General features: G+C 46.4%; 1 protein-coding gene across 1 annotated transcript in view; it reads left to right on the top strand.

The window, feature by feature from the left end:
• DAB2IP (DAB2 interacting protein) overlaps nt 1–18062 on the top strand; it is a 232340-nt gene that overhangs the window by 170952 nt on the left and 43326 nt on the right. Inside the window, exons 4-6 of the mRNA XM_067309020.1 lie at nt 4665–4818; nt 11955–12053; nt 14302–14856. Coding sequence (XP_067165121.1) covers nt 4665–4818; nt 11955–12053; nt 14302–14856 — 808 coding nt within the window. The remainder of the gene's footprint in view (nt 1–4664; nt 4819–11954; nt 12054–14301; nt 14857–18062) is intronic.

Genomic DNA, 18062 nt, shown 5'->3' with positions numbered 1-18062 from the left:
CTCAGATTTCAGAAGGAGGCAGCGGGTTGTCCCTCTGCGTTCGTTACTCCTTAGGCACAAAGTCCTTGCTGTAGTCCCCGATGTCCTGGTTAGGTTAGGTGTGCTACCGCAGTCTAATAATAATACTTGACATCCCTAATTCTGGCCGTTTATGAAGGAAGCAGGCCGAGTGGGATAGGATCCCTTTACATGGTAATGTTTTATGACTTATTATTTAGAAAAACAATCCTAGCTCACTGCTCTTGGGCAGTAAACCTCTTTCTTTAATAACCAGAGACTGGCTGCCTCTCTGTAGGACACCCTAGGTCAGTGCCAGTAGCAGTAATGTTATTTCTCTTCAGAACTAATGTGGTGTTTTATGAGATTTTTTCCCCCCTTCATTTCAACTGAACTTTAGGCATGTAGAAAGGGATTAAAATAAGTCCCATGGCAAAAGGAACTGAAAGTGTGTTTGGAAACAGGGGTGTCTGCTGTGAGATGTCTCTGGACAGTTGGATGTTCTCACCATATTAAAACAAAGGTGTAGGGACTGAATTTGATCGGCTCATGTAAGCCAAGATGGGACCTGGAATGCGACGAGTTATTACAACGAGGAATTAGATGGCCACACAGGCTGCGTTTTTAAAAGTGATGGTAGGGATATGGATTTGAAAGAAATAACTGTAACCTTGGAAGTGTTTATATACAGTAAGCAAATGATGTTTAAGGTGACTTTGGCTGTTAGGATGTTCGATGGCTGTGGGATGACCAGTGGAAGAGCAGGAGTTCACAGATGCTCAGGTGATTCTGTCAGCAAGGGTGGTGTTCTCTGCCCGCACTGCGTAGCAGCAGGCAGAGTTTAGGAATATCCGTTCCCTCATTAACGGAAATTACTGCTTCTGAACCAATTGTATCTCATGCTCTTTTTAGGCTGTCAGTTTGATAGGTGTCTCCTAATAGAAATATTCAAAAATACTCTTGAAAAGGAGAGCCTGGCTTCTCTGTGCGAGAGCTAGAGGGAATAGAGACCAGTCCTCTCGCAGCAGCGCTGAGGCACGCTCTGATACAGCAGCCAGGGGAAAATCCTGCACTGATGGTGTCTGATGCCCCCATTTCAAGCCGAGTCCAGCCTTCGCGTTGAGTGCTTATTATTTCTGCAGCTCTTCATCAGCAGGCGGATTTGTTTTTTTTGTTCTCTACTTGCCAGACCTCACCCATTAAATTGTCTTTGGACCAAGCCCTCTAGGTCTTTCATCGTTTAGTGTGTTGGAAATGGAGACGTTATTGCTTCTAGCACTTTATCTGTATCATGCATATTGTGGACTCGTGTTCTCTCTTCCAAAATGTGGGGAAGGCTGAGTGGTCATTTCAGCAAGAGCTGTGTCCTTACCCTCTGCGTCAGGGAATCGGTTTATGGCATTAGCAGGATATTTTTCTTACTGTTAATATAAAAGGAAGTTTATGGGAACTGTGACGGGGACTTACAAACATCTTCCAGTAAATGGATTCCTGCTGCAAATGTCATGTTACTAAAGGACATGAGAAATGTTTTCTCCTCTTGAACTGGGTATTAAAATGAAGGAATAGCGTGCCCTTTGAAGGCTGATGAAACATAGTACCTCTCCTTGCCCTCCAGAGCCTTTTGTTCCTGGCTGCAGCGCTCTGGACCAGGCCAGGCTTAGACAGGCGAAGCCCAGCAGTGTCAGGGCTGTGCCTGGTCCGGTGCTTGCTGGAGGGGGGATCCGGCCGGCTGCCCTGGAAGCCGCTGCACCAGCCGCGCTCGCGCCTGCTCTGGCTGGCAGGGCTCCCTCTGGCAGAAAGATTGTTCCCGTCCTTTCCTCTAGGATTTCAAACAAGAGTTTCTAATTAATGACATCTCCCCATTTAGCTCTTGATACATAGACAGATGCCCAGGCTTTTAAGACTGGTTTGAGACCTACAGCACTCACTCCATATAACACAGCGTCCAGTGAAGAATTTTATTGTTACTGACTTGGACTGGATTTGATCAGCCCTGCAGGGGTAAAGGACGTCATGGGAGCGGCTCCTGCTTACGAGAGAATCTGACAAATAACCTCATCTCTAAGAAAAAGTCCCGTTAGCTGTAGGATTCCCAGAGGTGCCAGAGCGTGGAGGGATATAAATATGCATTTTTTTGAATTTGTTAACAACATAATATGACCTGAGAATCTCCCCTTGTTAATTCTTCGTGTTGCACATCAGCATTCCCACCCGTGGCTTTGCAGCTGCAGTAATTTTAAATGAAAAAAGGACTTGTTTTAATTTTACCAAAAATTCTTTTGCCAGCATGACATAGCCCAGGTTGGTGAGGTGGATGTGTGCATTATAGTGTGTAGTTCCTGAGCTGTGGATTTAGGTTATCAGCATTTACATTTGCCCGCACAAGAATGCAGGCCCCAACTTGATTACTTACCTTTTCTAATTTCATCTGTAAATTGTGGAAATAAAATTTACCACCAATGCCTTGATTCCAGGTTTATCAGGGATTGGTGAATAGTCTGTATTGTCAGTTCTTGAGCTGCTAGATATTTCTCGGTACTGCACTCGGCATCCAGGGGTAACTTGATCTATCTACTTATATTAGAGTTAATTTACAGTATCATTCAGAGGAAAAGGATATGGGCCCCTTTTCCTTGAAAATAGTGTTAAATTGCCACAAAGTACTGGGAAATGACTGTGCTCAGTTCCTAAAGATCAAATTATTCACAATAGAGATATGGGGTGAGTGGGCGGCTTCGAGAATTGCTAAAGGGATATAGAGCCTTTTGCTTCTAAGCCTCAGCTTCTAGTCCAGCACAAAGCTATATTAACCCGAGGTTTTTGACTTTTGAAGGCTGTTGGTTGTCCCATAAGAAAAGCCTGCGGTGTCTTAGTCCGTTCTTCTGTAGACACATTAAGAGGTACGACCACAGTGGATCCTGGCTGCCAACCTCAGCAGACCCAGGGACGTCTGAGCCGCCCCCAGAGGCTGTGCTGTCCTTCAGCCCTTAGGCAGCGGCTCCCGCGCCGGCTGGGCTGTGCCGCTGCTGCGGTGAAGCAGTGGCCTTCAGCTTTTCAGGCTGCCCGTTTAGCATTCCTAGCTGGCTAACCCAGCTGCAGGCTGATCCGTTATCACCTCCGGGCCTATTGACGGCATGAATCTTAATGGCAAAGCTAGAGAAGCACCTGCTTATCTTTCGGTGCTGTTTATCTTAGACTCTACTTTGACTCTTTTCTGGATTCAGCTTGGCATGTGATGACTGGAAGCTGGAAACTTTGCATGCACTGTTGACATTTCCCCATGTTTTGGTTAGCTTTATTCTAGAGAATGACAAAGCTTGATACACACAGAGCAATCTGGCAGAATATATTGGGAGCATCATTGTGTCGCTCATAGAAGACTGTGCTGAGAATAGCTCGACCTCCCCTTCTTTTTGTCCTCCCGTTCCTTTGAAGCAGGCAGCGTACGCTCTGTGCAGACAGGCAGGCACATAGTCTCGCTGGAAGACCAAAAAGTGCTTGCCAGGGGTTTCAAAGGTCGGAGTTACTGGAATCAGAGCTTTTGTGAACTGGCTGGTGTAGGAACTTCTACATTGTACAGACAGGAGAGAAAGCAACTGTTTCTTTTGCTCTCAAATTATTTTTTCCTTTGCCATTTTATGATTTTGTTGTGTTTTCCGTGGGAGTACCTAGCTTTTTTTTTCCCCTTGAGCTCTCTGATTTTGCTTTAAGAGTTGCAGCACCATTGATTGTATTGGCTGTCTCTGAAAATGGAGTAGTGCTTCGCTGTCTGTGGGCTCCCTGCTGCTAAGTGCTGCCAGTGGGACTCCAGAGCATTTAGATCTGTCGATAGGGCTATCATGGCCTTATTTTCCACACTGTCTCCATCCTGGGCACCTGTATAACAACTGGATGGAGCACATGAGCCCTCAGATCATCAGTTACCGAGTGCTAATCCACACACTGGCTGCGTCCGTGACACAAATGCGTTTGTGGTGGTGGAGAAGGGGGCGTGCGGCATACAGGGGTGGTGGCATCTGCCCTGTGAGCTGCAGCCTTTCTCTCGTCTGGATTCAGAAGGAGTGAACATAGGTTCTTGAGGTTTAGAAAGATGTGTCATTAGTGTCTCCCCATTTTCAGGTGACTTTCTTCTGGCAGTTGGGACTGGGTACTGCAAAGTAATGTGAATGAAATTTGATGCTAATGGGATCCCATTCCCATGCAAACCCAATGCTACGCTGGCAGTCTGTGCTCAGCACCACCGGCACGTGGGCGCTCCAGACCCTGCTGTGGTCCTGACGAGCATATCAGTTGGTACTGGGGACAGCCTGCCTAACTGATACGATCGTACTCCCAAGGTGTTTGAAAAGTCTTGTGCAGCAGGTATTACATCCATTTAAAGACGTATCCTGCTACGCAGAGACGCTGTATCAACCTCTAATGTAGTCCAGACTGCGTCAGAGTTTGGGAAAAAAAACAACATTTCTGCTATAAATATAGCCTGTAATGTAACCTGTTTACCAAATTATAAATGGGACTATCTAGCAGTCCCTGCTATTTCAGGCCCTCTGTTATCTCATGGCAAAAAATTCCCAGGAATATTGTGCAGTTGTTGCTAACAGATGGATTTAATCAGCTCTCTGGGAAGGAAGCTATCCACTGATACTGTTGCATTCTTCCTCCAGATCCCATCTAATGCCGAGGCTGAAAGAATCGCGCTCCCACGAGTCTTTGCTCAGTCCCAGTAGTGCTGTCGAGGCCCTGGATCTCAGTATGGAGGAAGAAGTGGTCATCAAGCCAGTCCACAGTAGCATCCTGGGACAGGACTATTGCTTTGAGGTAAGGGTCCTTTCTGGTTATCCGGGGGGGCTGTTCCTGTCATGTAACATGGCTGGTTGGGGAGCAAGGTGTAGGATCGCATCTTGGACTCTCGCTGCTCTGAAATGTTTCTGGTCTGAACTGCTGCACAAAGAGACCGTTTCACAGGGAGAAAATTACTTCATCTTTACAAGGAGAAGCATACCCATCAAATCAGAGCTTTGAGCTTTTTGCCTTGTAACTGTTGTAGTGGAAGGATTTGCTGCTGGCACAGGTGCTGAACTGCTAAAGGCTGTATTAGTAGAGCATAAATTAGTAGTTTGTGTTCATACAGATATGAGAAGGTGCTAATCTCTGTTCTGTGTTCACAACAACGTTATACATGGTCACAAGGATATCCTGCTGTTGTCGGTGGAAGTAGAGTTGAGGACTTTGTCTAGAAAAGTAAAGTTTCACTTGTTTGGGTAAATAAAAGATCTGTGAATATTTTAAATTTCTTCTACGTGGATATCATCTATTATGGCATGTGATGAGGTCTTTACTAGCAGGAAGCAGTGGTACACAAAAACTGTACAGTTAGATAAACAATTCCTACCTGATACTACATTGCATTATCCTACATCATGGAAGACAAAATATTGCTCGTGGCAGTGGATAGATAAAGATAGAATTGGGAAATGGTTTTCTTACAGTAATAAGGTGGTCGATATTTGTGTTTCTGTGAAGAGCAGGTAACCTGTTTATACTTGGAGATAGAAGAGCAGATAAGGTGTATGTCTGTGGTTGGATCTTGGATCGTGCTGTAAGGAGGTTAATGGGAATGCAGACATTTTTTGGATGGGCAGTGCTAGATGGAGACAACCTTGTCAGGGTTAATGAACAGTCAGACAGGAGAGATTAAGATTTTTTCATTACTGAAATCAGTGCATTTTGAAAGAAATGAATTAAAAAAACCATTTCTTAAAATTTAAACAGGTGACACAGAAACATTCTTACAAAAAAATAGCTCCAAACATAAACTCTGAAGTGGGTAGAGCTATAAATTTTCCAGTGCTGTTCATTCTCTATAGAATTGAGCGAGTGCGGCAGGTCAGGAGGAGAACCGTTTTGTAAATTATATGGCCTCTATTACATTCCACTCAAGAAAGATAAAATGAAGCTAGATGGAAAATAGATGTGACATCCATAATATAAGAGTTGTTTACCAATTCTGTTCAGCACACAAGAGCAGAGGAAGAGATGTGAACAGTACTTGCAGAAAGTTGACTGAAAGGGAATTACACAAGTCATGCATTTCTAAGGAGAAAGAAAATTTTATTTTTAAGCGAGCTGGATAAAGAAGAGTCATACAGAAAAAAGATCATGTTAATTGCTGTCCTGCAAATCCTGCAGAGGAAAGGAAGAATGCCAGAAAACAAAAGGGACATTGATTTGTAACTGATGGTTACTCATCAGCAAGCTCCAGAGGGAAGGACTTAGGTGAGAGCTAAATGGCATATTGTGTTAATGCATTGGTCTTGTGTCTCTGGAGAGCCTGTTTCAGATACTGATTTAGGTCAGAAGTGAAATGAGTTTGCAGATCTTTCTGAATCCCTAATGGGTAGTAGGCAGTGTCCACAATTCACTGTGCATTTATGCCTAACTGACAGAGGCAAAGGATTAGCGTTGCCGTTGGACAGTACAGGGCAGGAGAGATGAGCATAGGTGGTGTCTTGGGCCCAGGACAGAGCAGCAGTGTGTGCTGGCAGGCAGGCTGGGCAGTTTTTAGTTATTGCTGACTTCCCCCGGGCTCTTGCATGCATTGGCCCAGAGAACTTCATCATATGGTGCTACGTGTCAAGCAGTAGTGCAGACTGAGTAACAAAACTGTCCATGCATCTTCTGCTCTCAGTACTTGAATGTTGCCTGTAGTTATTTTGCTTTGGAGAATGTTTTAAATTACTAGAAAGGTGGATCTGTAATACATCTCAAATCACCCCTATATCCTGAGGGTCCCATCTATGGCCTGTGATCCTAAATCCTACAGTATTGCTTTATCTGAAAGTACAGGGAAGACTTGGCAAAGGCTGTTGCCCCTTTTTAGTGGAAGCAAAGAGAGTAAAAAACTATGGTGATTCCTGTGGCTTAGAGCTCTGAAAGCTTTGGTCAAGTCTGCAGAAGGCTGAAAGAAAAACAAGCTGGTAATCGAGAGCCGTGACACTGCTGCGTGTGAGAACACTGAAAAGTGAGAAACGCAAATTGATGTCCTGGAGAACAAACCCTGACTAGAAAATTGTCAAGTGAGGAGGGCCTACCAGAGTCCTGGAGACTAGGGGAACCAAGACATTGCCTGCAGCGTGGAGTATGAAGGTGCAGTGGGTTGATAATGCTGCACCGTCCCTGTGAAGCTATTGTAGATCTGTTCTCTGGAGACATCAGTGAGGAGCAGCCAATTTTGCAAGCTCAAGTTGAGAAGTGAAGCGTTGCTGTTGTTGGGCAATGCCAACCTTACGCTGTTCTGAATTATCTCCTCCTTGCAGTGTTGCGGTTGGGGAGTGGACGGTGCCTAGGAAGTTACTTTCTTCACCAGCTGGCTGGTGTCTCTTAGTTCTCTTCTGGGATGTCTGGGCTCGCTTGGCCTGGATGGCTCAGCATGCTCTTCTTTGAGGTCTCTCATTAGCAGCTGTACGAGGCAGGTTTTCCAGAAGCTGACTGCAGTCCAACCTGCCCAGCACATGCGATGCAAGGTACGGCATGGCACAGTCCCTCAAACGCCAAGCTGCAGCAGCAGCCACGCGGTTTGAAAGAACAAGACCGTGGGATTTGATGTGCCTGCAGATGGAGTCACACTGGAGAGGGGAGGGTCAGAGGAGAACTGGCAGCACAGCCAAACAGAGCAGAAAGCGAGAGGTGCCAGAGCCATCTGCAGTGGAAAAAACCGAGTGGTTTGTTGAGAGGCAGCTGGCTAGGCAAGGGTGCGGTGCAATCGTTTCTCTCCGTTCGTGCGGCTGCCCTGCGGCAAGGCACGCTGTAGCGGCCGCTTAGCTCTGTTCCCCCTCAGCAGGGCTCTGCCAGGGGTGAGGAGAGCACAGCTGCCTGGACAGTGGTAATGCACTGCTTTTTTAAATGCTGCGTTCGGCTTTTTCTGCTTATTTAGTTCTAAGAAACTTGCCTTTTCTGACTCGCTGAGTACTTGGCAATCAGTATTTATTCGTTTTCTTCATTGGTATTTTCAAAAACATTATTTAATGTCATCTTTTTTCTCCCTATGAGAAAGACCTCCCAGTCAGCACAGTTATCTGGTGTCACTGCATGTGCTGCGTATGCTAAATATACAATAGGCGGCTTAGTCTAGTAAAAGAGCCTGGGAGTCCAGACTCCTAGAGCCTGTTGCTGGCTCTGCTATTTGTGAGGTCCTAGTGACTAGGACCAGGAATGGGAGTGAGGATTGAGGGATTCTGTCACTGTCTTGGCAGACCAAAGTCTTGCCCTGTTGCACAGCTCGTGTCCGGGCCATTGCAGGACATAGCCAGGAGAATGTGGAACAGGACAAAGAAAATAAAGCTAAAACCTTGTAGCCTCGTCCTGGCCTTGCCTGAGCGAGGGAGAATTTAGTGGGTAGGTTTAGTCCAGCTGTGTAAACATCTGCCGTTGCTTGCGCAGCCTCGCAGGCTCCCTGGCCGGCCGTCACAGGGTCTGCAGGGCTGGCCCAGGCACTCCCTCCATCCTTTGGTTTGCCCTTCTGCAGCTTGGATATGGTAATATTTATCAGCCTGAGACTTAATTTTTGCTCATAAAATCTTTTGAAGACTTTGAGTGAAACAGCTTCATTAACTAAGGTACCACCTTTCGTCGTTACACCACTGAGATTCCTTGGAACATAGTTTGAGCAGCCCATGCTATTTCTAAGAAATTTTAAAAAATGACAAACTACTACTCTGATTTAAGGAATCACCCATCTGAGGACTGTGGATAGTGAGTGTGAATAAGTAACAATTTAGAAATTAATGCATTTTTTTAATTGAGTTTATCCTGTACATTAACAATATTTTAGCATATCCAAAAACTTGATGAGACCAGAATGTTCTCTTTATTGAGCTAATTAATATCTCATGAAGATCATTAATACATACGATGTTTAGGTCAGAGGTCAAAGCCAAGATACTGTTGCGGATATGGGGAAATCACCTTGTTCAATACACATGGTAGCTATGACTTTCAACTCCCATCAGATCAAGAGAGCTTCCAATCTGACACATGAGGAATTTCCCCTTCTCTCACCTAAGTATGGCCGTTACAGTTTTTAAGGTTTTGAATAACTAGTTAATGGGTAATTGATTTGGAATTGAATTATAAATTTTACCATGGTAAGTCAATGCCAATGTATTTACTTATATGTAGCAATAAAGTATATTAGATATTCAACTTAACAGATAGCTGGTAAAAGCAGTGACATTTAATTAACAGAGCTAATGGATGACTAAATCTCGTTCTTATTTATTTGGATATGAATCCTATTGAGATCAGTAGGATCAACATGTGCCACAAAGAACAACTTCTTTTAAAGAGAACTTCTTTTAATAACAATCAAAAAAGCTGTAATTCCGTTCTGTAGAAGGGCTTCTAAGTTTCCTACCTAATTCCCTAATCTGAGAGCAACATTCAAATGCATTTGTATACCAAACTCCTATCAAAACAAAAGAGAAGAAAAATGGCCTTTGCGGAAAGAGACTCATGGCATAGCTCACTGAAAGGTGTGTTTGACCTGTTCCACCTTTATTGACCGATTTCTAGCAGTCAGTGGGAACTTGATTTTGTGGACCTTGATTTGAATTTCAGTGGGAGGTTTTTTTCCACTCTGGGGCACAGAAGCCGAGCCATAACTGCTGCAGCATAGTGTGGCTACGGCTGTATCAGTAGAGTTCAGGACTTCTGTGCTTTGGACTTGAACATAGATGATTATGAGTCTTCCACAATTGAATTAGATGGGCCAAATAAGACAAGGCTCAAGTTCTGAATTTTTAGGTTCTTGTCTGAGCGGTTTTGAAGCCCTAGAAGATGACGTTGATTTAGCAATTACTGAGCAATCTGGAGCGATGCATGTTTGCTATGTATCTTCCATGATACTTCACTGTAAGTTCTGTTCTTAAAAACCGTTGCTAATTGGTGCTTCTGTGATCTTTGTATTTGTAACTCGGTGTTAGACATTACAGCCCCACGTTAAAGTAATGCAGCTATGCATTGTCTGTCCTTAGGTGTCATTACCATTCAGGTGTGTGGCTGTGCTCATCTTGAATGCTGTTGCAGAAACTCTGCTGAGAAAAGGATCAAGATGCAAAAATGCCGTAGCCTCTGGCAGAGCAAGGCATAGGGATCACACATGATGGACACGATCAGTCTTGCAACATCTCTTGTGCTACCGGAAGTTCATTTTTGAGGGTTCAAGGATATAGGTTGACATTAGTGTCTGCAGCAGCAAATAGGAGATGAAGCAGACCAGATTTGTAGTGGGAAAACTTTGAAGAACCTAGAAATGCACTGAAGCGTGAAAGGATGCTGAAAAGATTATACAACTGTGTCTGTCAATACGGAGTCTTCTGTTCTTAGAAATAGAAGATAACTTGGGCCTAGAAAAATTTTTAGTTTTACAAATTAGAGAACGAAAGCGTGTAAGGACAGGGAAGAGTGTCTGCACTGAGCCTGAAGGAGAGAACTGGAATATCAAGTGTTGGAAGGTTTCTTGCATTTGCTGTGTAAAGACAGGATGGGCCTCTTGTCATTTTGTCCTGGTTGGAAAATGCCTGCGTTCAAAGGAAGGGATGTGTTCAGTTCATCTTTGAGGTTAGCTAATGACAAATGTTAGCGAGTGCCAGCTCTGCGTTAAGAACAGGTTAGGCTTCTGGGAGACGTATGAAATTAGAGGAGATTGTGTCTCCCAGAAGCAGATAACCCAGTGTGCAGTGTGTAAAAACAAACACTGGGAGATGATAAAGAACGCGCCAGTAGTTCTGCAGCTTGGGACTGGAGGAAAGGAAACTTGGAGGGCAGTTAGTTAAAGTACCAGCCAGGGCTGTTTGGCCTGCAAGCAGTGAGGTACGTAAAGAATATTACAGGACATTGCCAGGTGCAGTGAATACCAAGAAGGTCAGAGCAGCTGAAGGAGGCTTTTATGAGTAGTACAGAGTTTGTAATACTGCAGTCATGGTCCATCAGCTTGCCAGCATGGCCTGAAGGAGATAGTTGCTTGAGGAATATATGTACGTGAGAGGCCTCTTCTAATTGAGAGTCATGGCTGGACAGGGCCTTAGAGCTTTGTTGGCCTTTCAGACCTTGGCTCAGTAGCCGACGCCGAGGAAGACTGGTGTGATGGATAGGAGGAAATGTTTGGTGGCCACTGACTTGTGCTGAGTCCTGGGAGACGCTGCTCACCCTGTGCCTGCCTGGCAGTGGCTGCTGAGATGGACTCCCCCAGAGCTGGGGTCACATACATACTACAGAAAGACTCCTTGGAGTGGTGCTGAAGTGTGAGAGGTGAGAGGAGGACACAGTGGCACTTCCACCTAACATCTCCAGGTTCAGGAATCCAAGCTTGGTTGTCTGTGGCCGCGGAGCGGGTGCTGTGAGCTCAGTAACGCCACTAAACGGGCTGTGAGTTGCCACTCTTCCTGCTGCCAGGAGTATGTTGCATACCCAGCCCCATGTTCTTCCCAGTGTGGTCTTCAGAAGCAGCAGGATAGGAAAGGGGAAGGTGTGAAGCAAGGTTAACCAGGGTCTGATGTTCTACTCAAGATGAGGGATGGGCTGTTACAGTCGCAATCTTTGTGCCAAATCTAGAGGAATGCCAAGTGGTTACAGTTTATCTTTAGTTCACCTAAGGATTTGCACTCTCTTTTGTGGTCCTTGGTGATTTAAAGCATCCCATGCATAGGGCCCAATATCTAGCGTCTTCTGGTGTGGAAGAGAGGAAGTAATTGGGATTTGCTTCCGTGATTAATTCTGCGACATGCAGAGTTGCTCTCTTTTTCCATTAGCCTTAGGTGTTGTTGCTTCATGCTTGGGTAAAGCTGTTTAATTGGAGGGGGGGAATCCACCAGTGCTTTTCCCTACTCTCCCCCACTCCCCCAAAACACAGTCTGCAATGTGCTGGTCAAGATATAATCCTGTTCCTTTCCCTGTAGGTGACGACTTCATCAGGAAGTAAGTGCTTCTCATGTCGTTCTGCAGCGGAGCGAGATAAATGGATGGAAAACTTGCGGCGTGCCGTGCACCCAAATAAGGTAGTGGCTTTGAGGAATCGCCTCTGTTATAGTTCAGTTCCTTGTTATTACATTTTAAAGCCCAGTGCATAGTAGCAGCAGGGGACGTATTGTCATTTTAGTGAGTAAGTGTAATTGTGGGTCAGCTTTTCTTCCACACTTATATTTACAGGAAAGTGCTAATTATTTCTTCCCCTCTTTTTGCAGCACATGCTGCTTTCAGCTGTTGCTGAGAAATGATCAGACCTCAAGAATCTTCAGTCTTGCTCTGTTACTAATGATACTTGCCACTTACGTAGGATTTTCCACTTCCCAGAAGCTCTGGGACAGATGGCTGGTAACTGCCAGCAAAGTTACAAGACTGCATGATCTAAAGAGTTCACATAACACCTTTCCTGACTCTGGTGTTATTTGCAATGTCTGTTTCAGAGTTGGAGAAACTCAGATGCAACATCACAGTGAGTTCTCCAAAACTGCAGTGGAATCTGATTTTGGAACGTAGCTTTTGCTTCTCTGGCCGGTTGAGTCGGCAAAATCACGCCCTCTGGGATCGACAGAAACAAATCCCTCTCTTCACTAGAACACAGGGACGCCCAGTATGTGGTTTTATGGTCCACTAAGGCTAAGTGCATCCTAAAATAAAGTCTACAGCTGCTTCTTCCTCTCTGCATTGGAGTTAGCTAACAAAGATTGATCAGGGCTAATCACTGCAGGATTTCACAGCTGATGAGCTCAATGAACAAGTCATTTTCTGCTGATCAGGGAAAATGCAGATGATGGGATCCTGTGAATTTATTCCTGGCATCAGAGATACATAACTGTGCACACAAGCTAGATCCAGGCCTGGCAAATTGCTAAAGGAGCCCTCCGTGTCTGAGTGTATTGTTCCTAGTTCAGTGCCAAATGTTGGTATAACAGATTTCTTTTATATCAGAAAGGGAACAACAGACCGGAGAGGTGGACTTCTACCTCTAAGAATGCGTTTCTGCATGTGGAACTCAGCTGCTGGATCCACTGCTTTGCATCAAGAGTACAGCAGCCCTGGTAGTAGCGATCTGAAGGAGCATTGTAAGGTCTGGGTGATCAGGCCGCCTTATTTACTGTGAGAGTTCCTGGGCTGTAGGGGAGCGATGGGCATATCAGTATGGCTTTGAGATGCCATGTTCAGTGAAAATTCATGTGGAAATATGCCCTGATCTTGAAACATGCTCTTAGCTGATGGCTAACTTTCCATCTTTGTTTGACTTCTTAGACAACAAACTCTCAGTGTCTGACTTGATATTTCTGTCAGGAATTCACTGTTCTTGTATAATTTCCTGCGTGTACTTCCTGGACCTACAGTACCCCATTGTGGATTTCCAGCAAAAATGTTCCTGTCCAGACTCCTAAGCGAAGCAGACAGAATAAACCCTGGTTGCTATTTCAGTTATGGACTTCCAAACAAAACAGGTTGCTGCAGAATCCGTAGGAGTGATTCAGCTGCGAGTGCTTTATCTTTTAAGTCACTCCTGCAGCAAATGCCCCTGGATGTTCCTCCAGGATGAGGTCATTGTCATTGGGGAGTCTTTAAAGAGCCACAGTATCGTTCACTGCATTGTTGTCAAAACGATATCGAGGCCAAATTTCTAATTCTGAATTTTAATGATTCTCCTGTGTGACTCACTCTGTTTCCCATAATTCCTCTTGATGTTTTAGTTGGATACTCTGGTCTTTAGTCCTAAAATCTTGAGAGGTTTTGCAAATGCTTCTTTCCATGCCAGAGGTGGTTGCATTCCAGCCATGGATGAGGCGGTCCTTGGGGGTACATTAGGATGCCTTTATTGTTGCTCCGCTACAGCAAAGAAAACGTACTCCGGTGCTGCTGTAAAGCAGCAATACTAAAAAAAAGAGGGGGAGGGCAATGACACCTGTAACATAGCTTTTGTTTTGCAAAAGACATTCATAGGTAAGGCTCTTTCCTGTTTCTTTTGAGGCCCTCTTGGCAGTGAGTTGGAAATAGTACATTTATAATTTGGAGGGGATTTATCTTTCTTGTTCCTTATATTAATTGGCACCAGCAGACATGGAGAGCACGGTGATATTTGGAAAATTAGCATAAGTAGTGTTATTATGCAAATTCCTGAGAGTCAGTATTTCCTTAAAATAAAATATAATTAAGCCTCTGCTCATTTAGCACATCCGAAATAATTAATTCTTATCTCCAGTTTTGTTGTTCATGGATTTGTTTTTTTCCTCTTGACCTTTTTTTTATCGCATCTTTTTTTTCTAGGACAACAGCAGAAGGGTAGAGAATATGTTAAAGTTATGGATTATTGAAGCGAAGGACCTGCCAGCTAAGAAAAAGTATTTGTGTGAATTATGCCTGGATGACGTTCTTTATGCACGAACTACCTGTAAATTGAAAACTGATAATGTCTTTTGGGGGGAGCACTTTGAATTTAATAACCTCCCATCTCTCAAAAACATTACGGTGCACTTATACAAAGAGACTGACAAGAAGAAGAAGAAAGACAAGACCAACTTCATTGGACAAGTGAACATCCCCGTTGGCTCTGTCACGGGCCGGCAGTTTGTAGAGAAGTGGTACCCTGTGGTCAGTCCCAACCCCAGTAAGGGCAAATCCCCAGGGCCCATGATCCGCATCAAATCGCGCTACCAGAGTATGAGCATTCTTCCCATGGAGATGTACAAAGAGTTTGCCGAGTACATCACTAACAATTACATGGTGCTGTGCTCGGTGCTGGAGCCCTCGCTGAGCGTGAAGAACAAAGAGGAGATGGCGTCTGCGCTGGTTCACATCCTGCAGAGCACAGGCAAGGCCAAGGTAAGACCCTTTTGTCATCCGTTTGCTCCCGTTAGAGACGATCGCGAGCAAACTCCTGTGCATAACGTTTTAGATTGTTGGAAATCAGCACATTGGTTCGACTTTGGTTTGGTTTCAAGCCTTGCCGTCATTAATACACTGTAATTTTCCTTTTTACTATGAACAAGTTGGTAGCATATGCAGTGCGAATTGCTTAATTAGAAAAGAGGTTGGTGGGACCAGGAAGATACCAACATAGTTATTTTTCTCTACTTTTGGAGGCTAAGGGGCCGGATTTATTTCGTAAACAGGCACAAATGTAAAAATACGCAAGAAGGCTGTTTTCAGGGATGAAATGTAAGCAGCGTTGGTTCCAGCCACGCAGGCTGTATGTGCTGCGTGTTCGTACCAGACCGTGCAGTGTTGTCCGTTCGGTGCCTCCCTAGCGCTGCGGGACTGCGTTGTGCGTCCCAGGGCTGGGGGAGCCACGATGAAGTAACTCTGCCTTGGGGATTTCAGAGCAAAGTCTGCCTTCAAGCAGGTGTGTGTGTGTGTGTGAATTAGCGCCGAGTCTTTGGGGTCTGTCCTTTCCCTTTTGGAAGGGAGATACGGTGGGGACAGCAGTGCGGGAAAGCCTGGAGCCTGTGGGATGCTCCCAGGCCGTGCTGGGGATGGGGAACTGATACAGGCCGACTTGCAGGTGCTAAAAGTTCAGTCTTTTGGGCCACTCTGAACTTCCTTCCTGACTGGGAATCCCAGCCAGGTCTGGGGAGAAAAGCAAGCCAGGAAGAGGCAGAGAGTCTGGGATTTACTTCTGGTTGTGCTTGGTGCGAATGAGGGCAGGATGGGCAGAGCTGGTAAAGCCGTTTGCTGGAGAGGACAGGCGACCCCGAGCGCTCGGCTGACCCCCGGGGAGACGGAGCAGCGTGAGCCTGTTGCCACAGAGCAAAACTCCTTCTTGCTGCATGTCACCCGCTGACACGAGCACAGCTGTGACGGGCATTGGCAGCCACAGCGCCAGTGTCAGAACTGAAGGAGTTAAAGCATCATAGTTTTTCTGTGTTCATGTTTCCCTGAACTCTGCAATCAGGAGCTGGGAGGAGCAAGATCTCCAAAGCTTTTGCAGCGCAGAGGAGACGTAGGCTCCTCACCTTTGCAGCTTCCACTCCTGCCTGCAGTCATGGCTGGATTCATGGATTAGATTTAATTACCATCTGTCATACAGAGAAGTGACACAGCCTCCTTATCTAGTCCAAGGCAGGAGAAGCTCACTGAGCGGATTGTGAGACCATGGGCCTGCTATCCCAGAGGTGGTGAAAATGGCTCAGTTAAAGCCGTCCTGATCACAGGAAGGAGTATCACACCGTCAGGACAGTCCTCGTCCCCTTGGCCTTGTTGCTTTCAGAGGGACCAGAAGTGGCTCACAGTTCACTGCATGTGAAATAATACTGTTGTGCTTATATAGCGGAGAACGTCTTAGGTCGTCCCTTCCTCGCTTCTTGCGCCGGTGGCTTTAGCCCAGTCGTCGGCGCGTGCACTGGTTTGCTGGCACAGCCCTGCCTTCTGCTGGTGCTGCTCCTCCCTGCACCCAGTGAGCTTCCCTGCCCTCTGCTGCCTCTGTGACTGCGCTAGCACCAGGGCTCTTGCTGGAATAAAAATATCATAAAAAATCCTCTCCATGACTAACATGGTTCCAGTGCAAAAGGCTTTAAGTGTCACCCTGATCTCTGTCACAGTGAATCATGTGCGTGCGTGTCGGAGAGCTGTTGTCACTGCTCCTCCCTTCTTGCTCTTCTCGCCAGGACTGGAGAGGCTCGGGAGGGAGCAAGTATGTTTCTAGACATGTGTTTGCATCAGTGCTGAGATCCCAGACGCTCTACACAGGGGACACAGCAAACAGTAAACAGACTTGATAAATTTCCCCCTAAAGTGAAGCTTCTGCTTTCCCTGGCTGTCATCTGCCATCAGCATTAGCACAGGGCTTAGAGAGTGTCAGAGCAACAGGAATTATTGGAGCATGGGAACAGGGTGACACATCCTTTGTAGAAGAGGTGGACAAGCAGAGAAAGAAAAAAACAGCAATAAGGTAAAAAGAACAGTGAATGGGAGAGGGAAACACCCGCTCACCCCTGCTCGTGTGACGTGGGTGCACCCCAGCACCGCTCAGAACAGCTCTTCCGGGGCTGAGCAGTGAGACATGGCGAGAAGACGCAGCCACAGGCGAACGGCAAGCTCACGCCCGGTCTGCACGGGGAGGCCGGAGGGGCATGGCGAGCCAGCACACTGCTCCCGTCTTCCCCAGAGGCATGAACACGGAGCGCGGGCTCTTGTCGGGCTGTGCAGGAGCTGGCGGCACGGCTGCTGCCCAGCCCTTGCTGGTTCTGCAGAGCTTGGGCCACGTGTCGCGGTCCCCGTTCTCCACAGTCCCCTCTGGCTGACCTCCGTGGCCTGCTCGGAGGAGCGGGACTGGAGGGGACAAGTCCACGCTCGCTCTGCGCTGAGCCCGTCTGGTTCTCGGGAGCTGGCGTGAGGTTGTCCCTGGCATTGGGATCTGCACTTGCCCCGCGGTATTGACACAGACTGAAGGTGGCCTGGTGACAGCTCCCACAGCCGCGGTGAAGGAGAACAGGAATGGCAGAAGGGCAAACTGCTGTTGCCGAGCCCCTCCGGGCAGCGCGGCCGGTGCTGGGGCTGCCCCCCAGTGCTGCGCGCCGCCACGCGGGCAAGGGCGCTGCCCTGCTCGCAGCCTCACGCCAACGCTTCCTTGCGCTCCTCTGCCTGTTCCTGGAACCTTGTCACTATTTAGCAATATGGTGTCTCTGAACACGCCAGCAGCAAATGCTCTTATTTTAGTACTTTGCGGGTTTCTGCAACTCTCATATCTGTTTCCAGTGGGAGTAGGAAGCTGCAGAGGTCCTAGAACAAGTCCCCAGAACAGGCAGAGATGGAGACCACCATTCTGCTAAAATCTGGGGCAGGAAGAAGATAACTCAAATTTAGAAAAGTCTGATTGCCACGTTGTCTGTGCTCCTTCTCTCTGGGTATAACCTGTTTGGCCCCTGTCAACAGGGCCTCCGAGCACCATCCTAGAATTTAATAGAAACAACAGAAACGGTCTCTTTGTTTTTCTTCCTTACCACCCTGCAGGGGAAACGGTTTGATCCATTTTTCTTTTGTTTGTACATAACGTGGCTGTGTGTGTGTAGACATGCGTGTGCATGCAGGTC

This window comes from Apteryx mantelli, chromosome 21 (genome assembly GCF_036417845.1).
Source record: "Apteryx mantelli isolate bAptMan1 chromosome 21, bAptMan1.hap1, whole genome shotgun sequence".
Classification (NCBI taxonomy): Eukaryota; Metazoa; Chordata; class Aves; order Apterygiformes; family Apterygidae; genus Apteryx; species Apteryx mantelli.
This window is presented reverse-complemented; position numbering and strand designations above follow the sequence as displayed.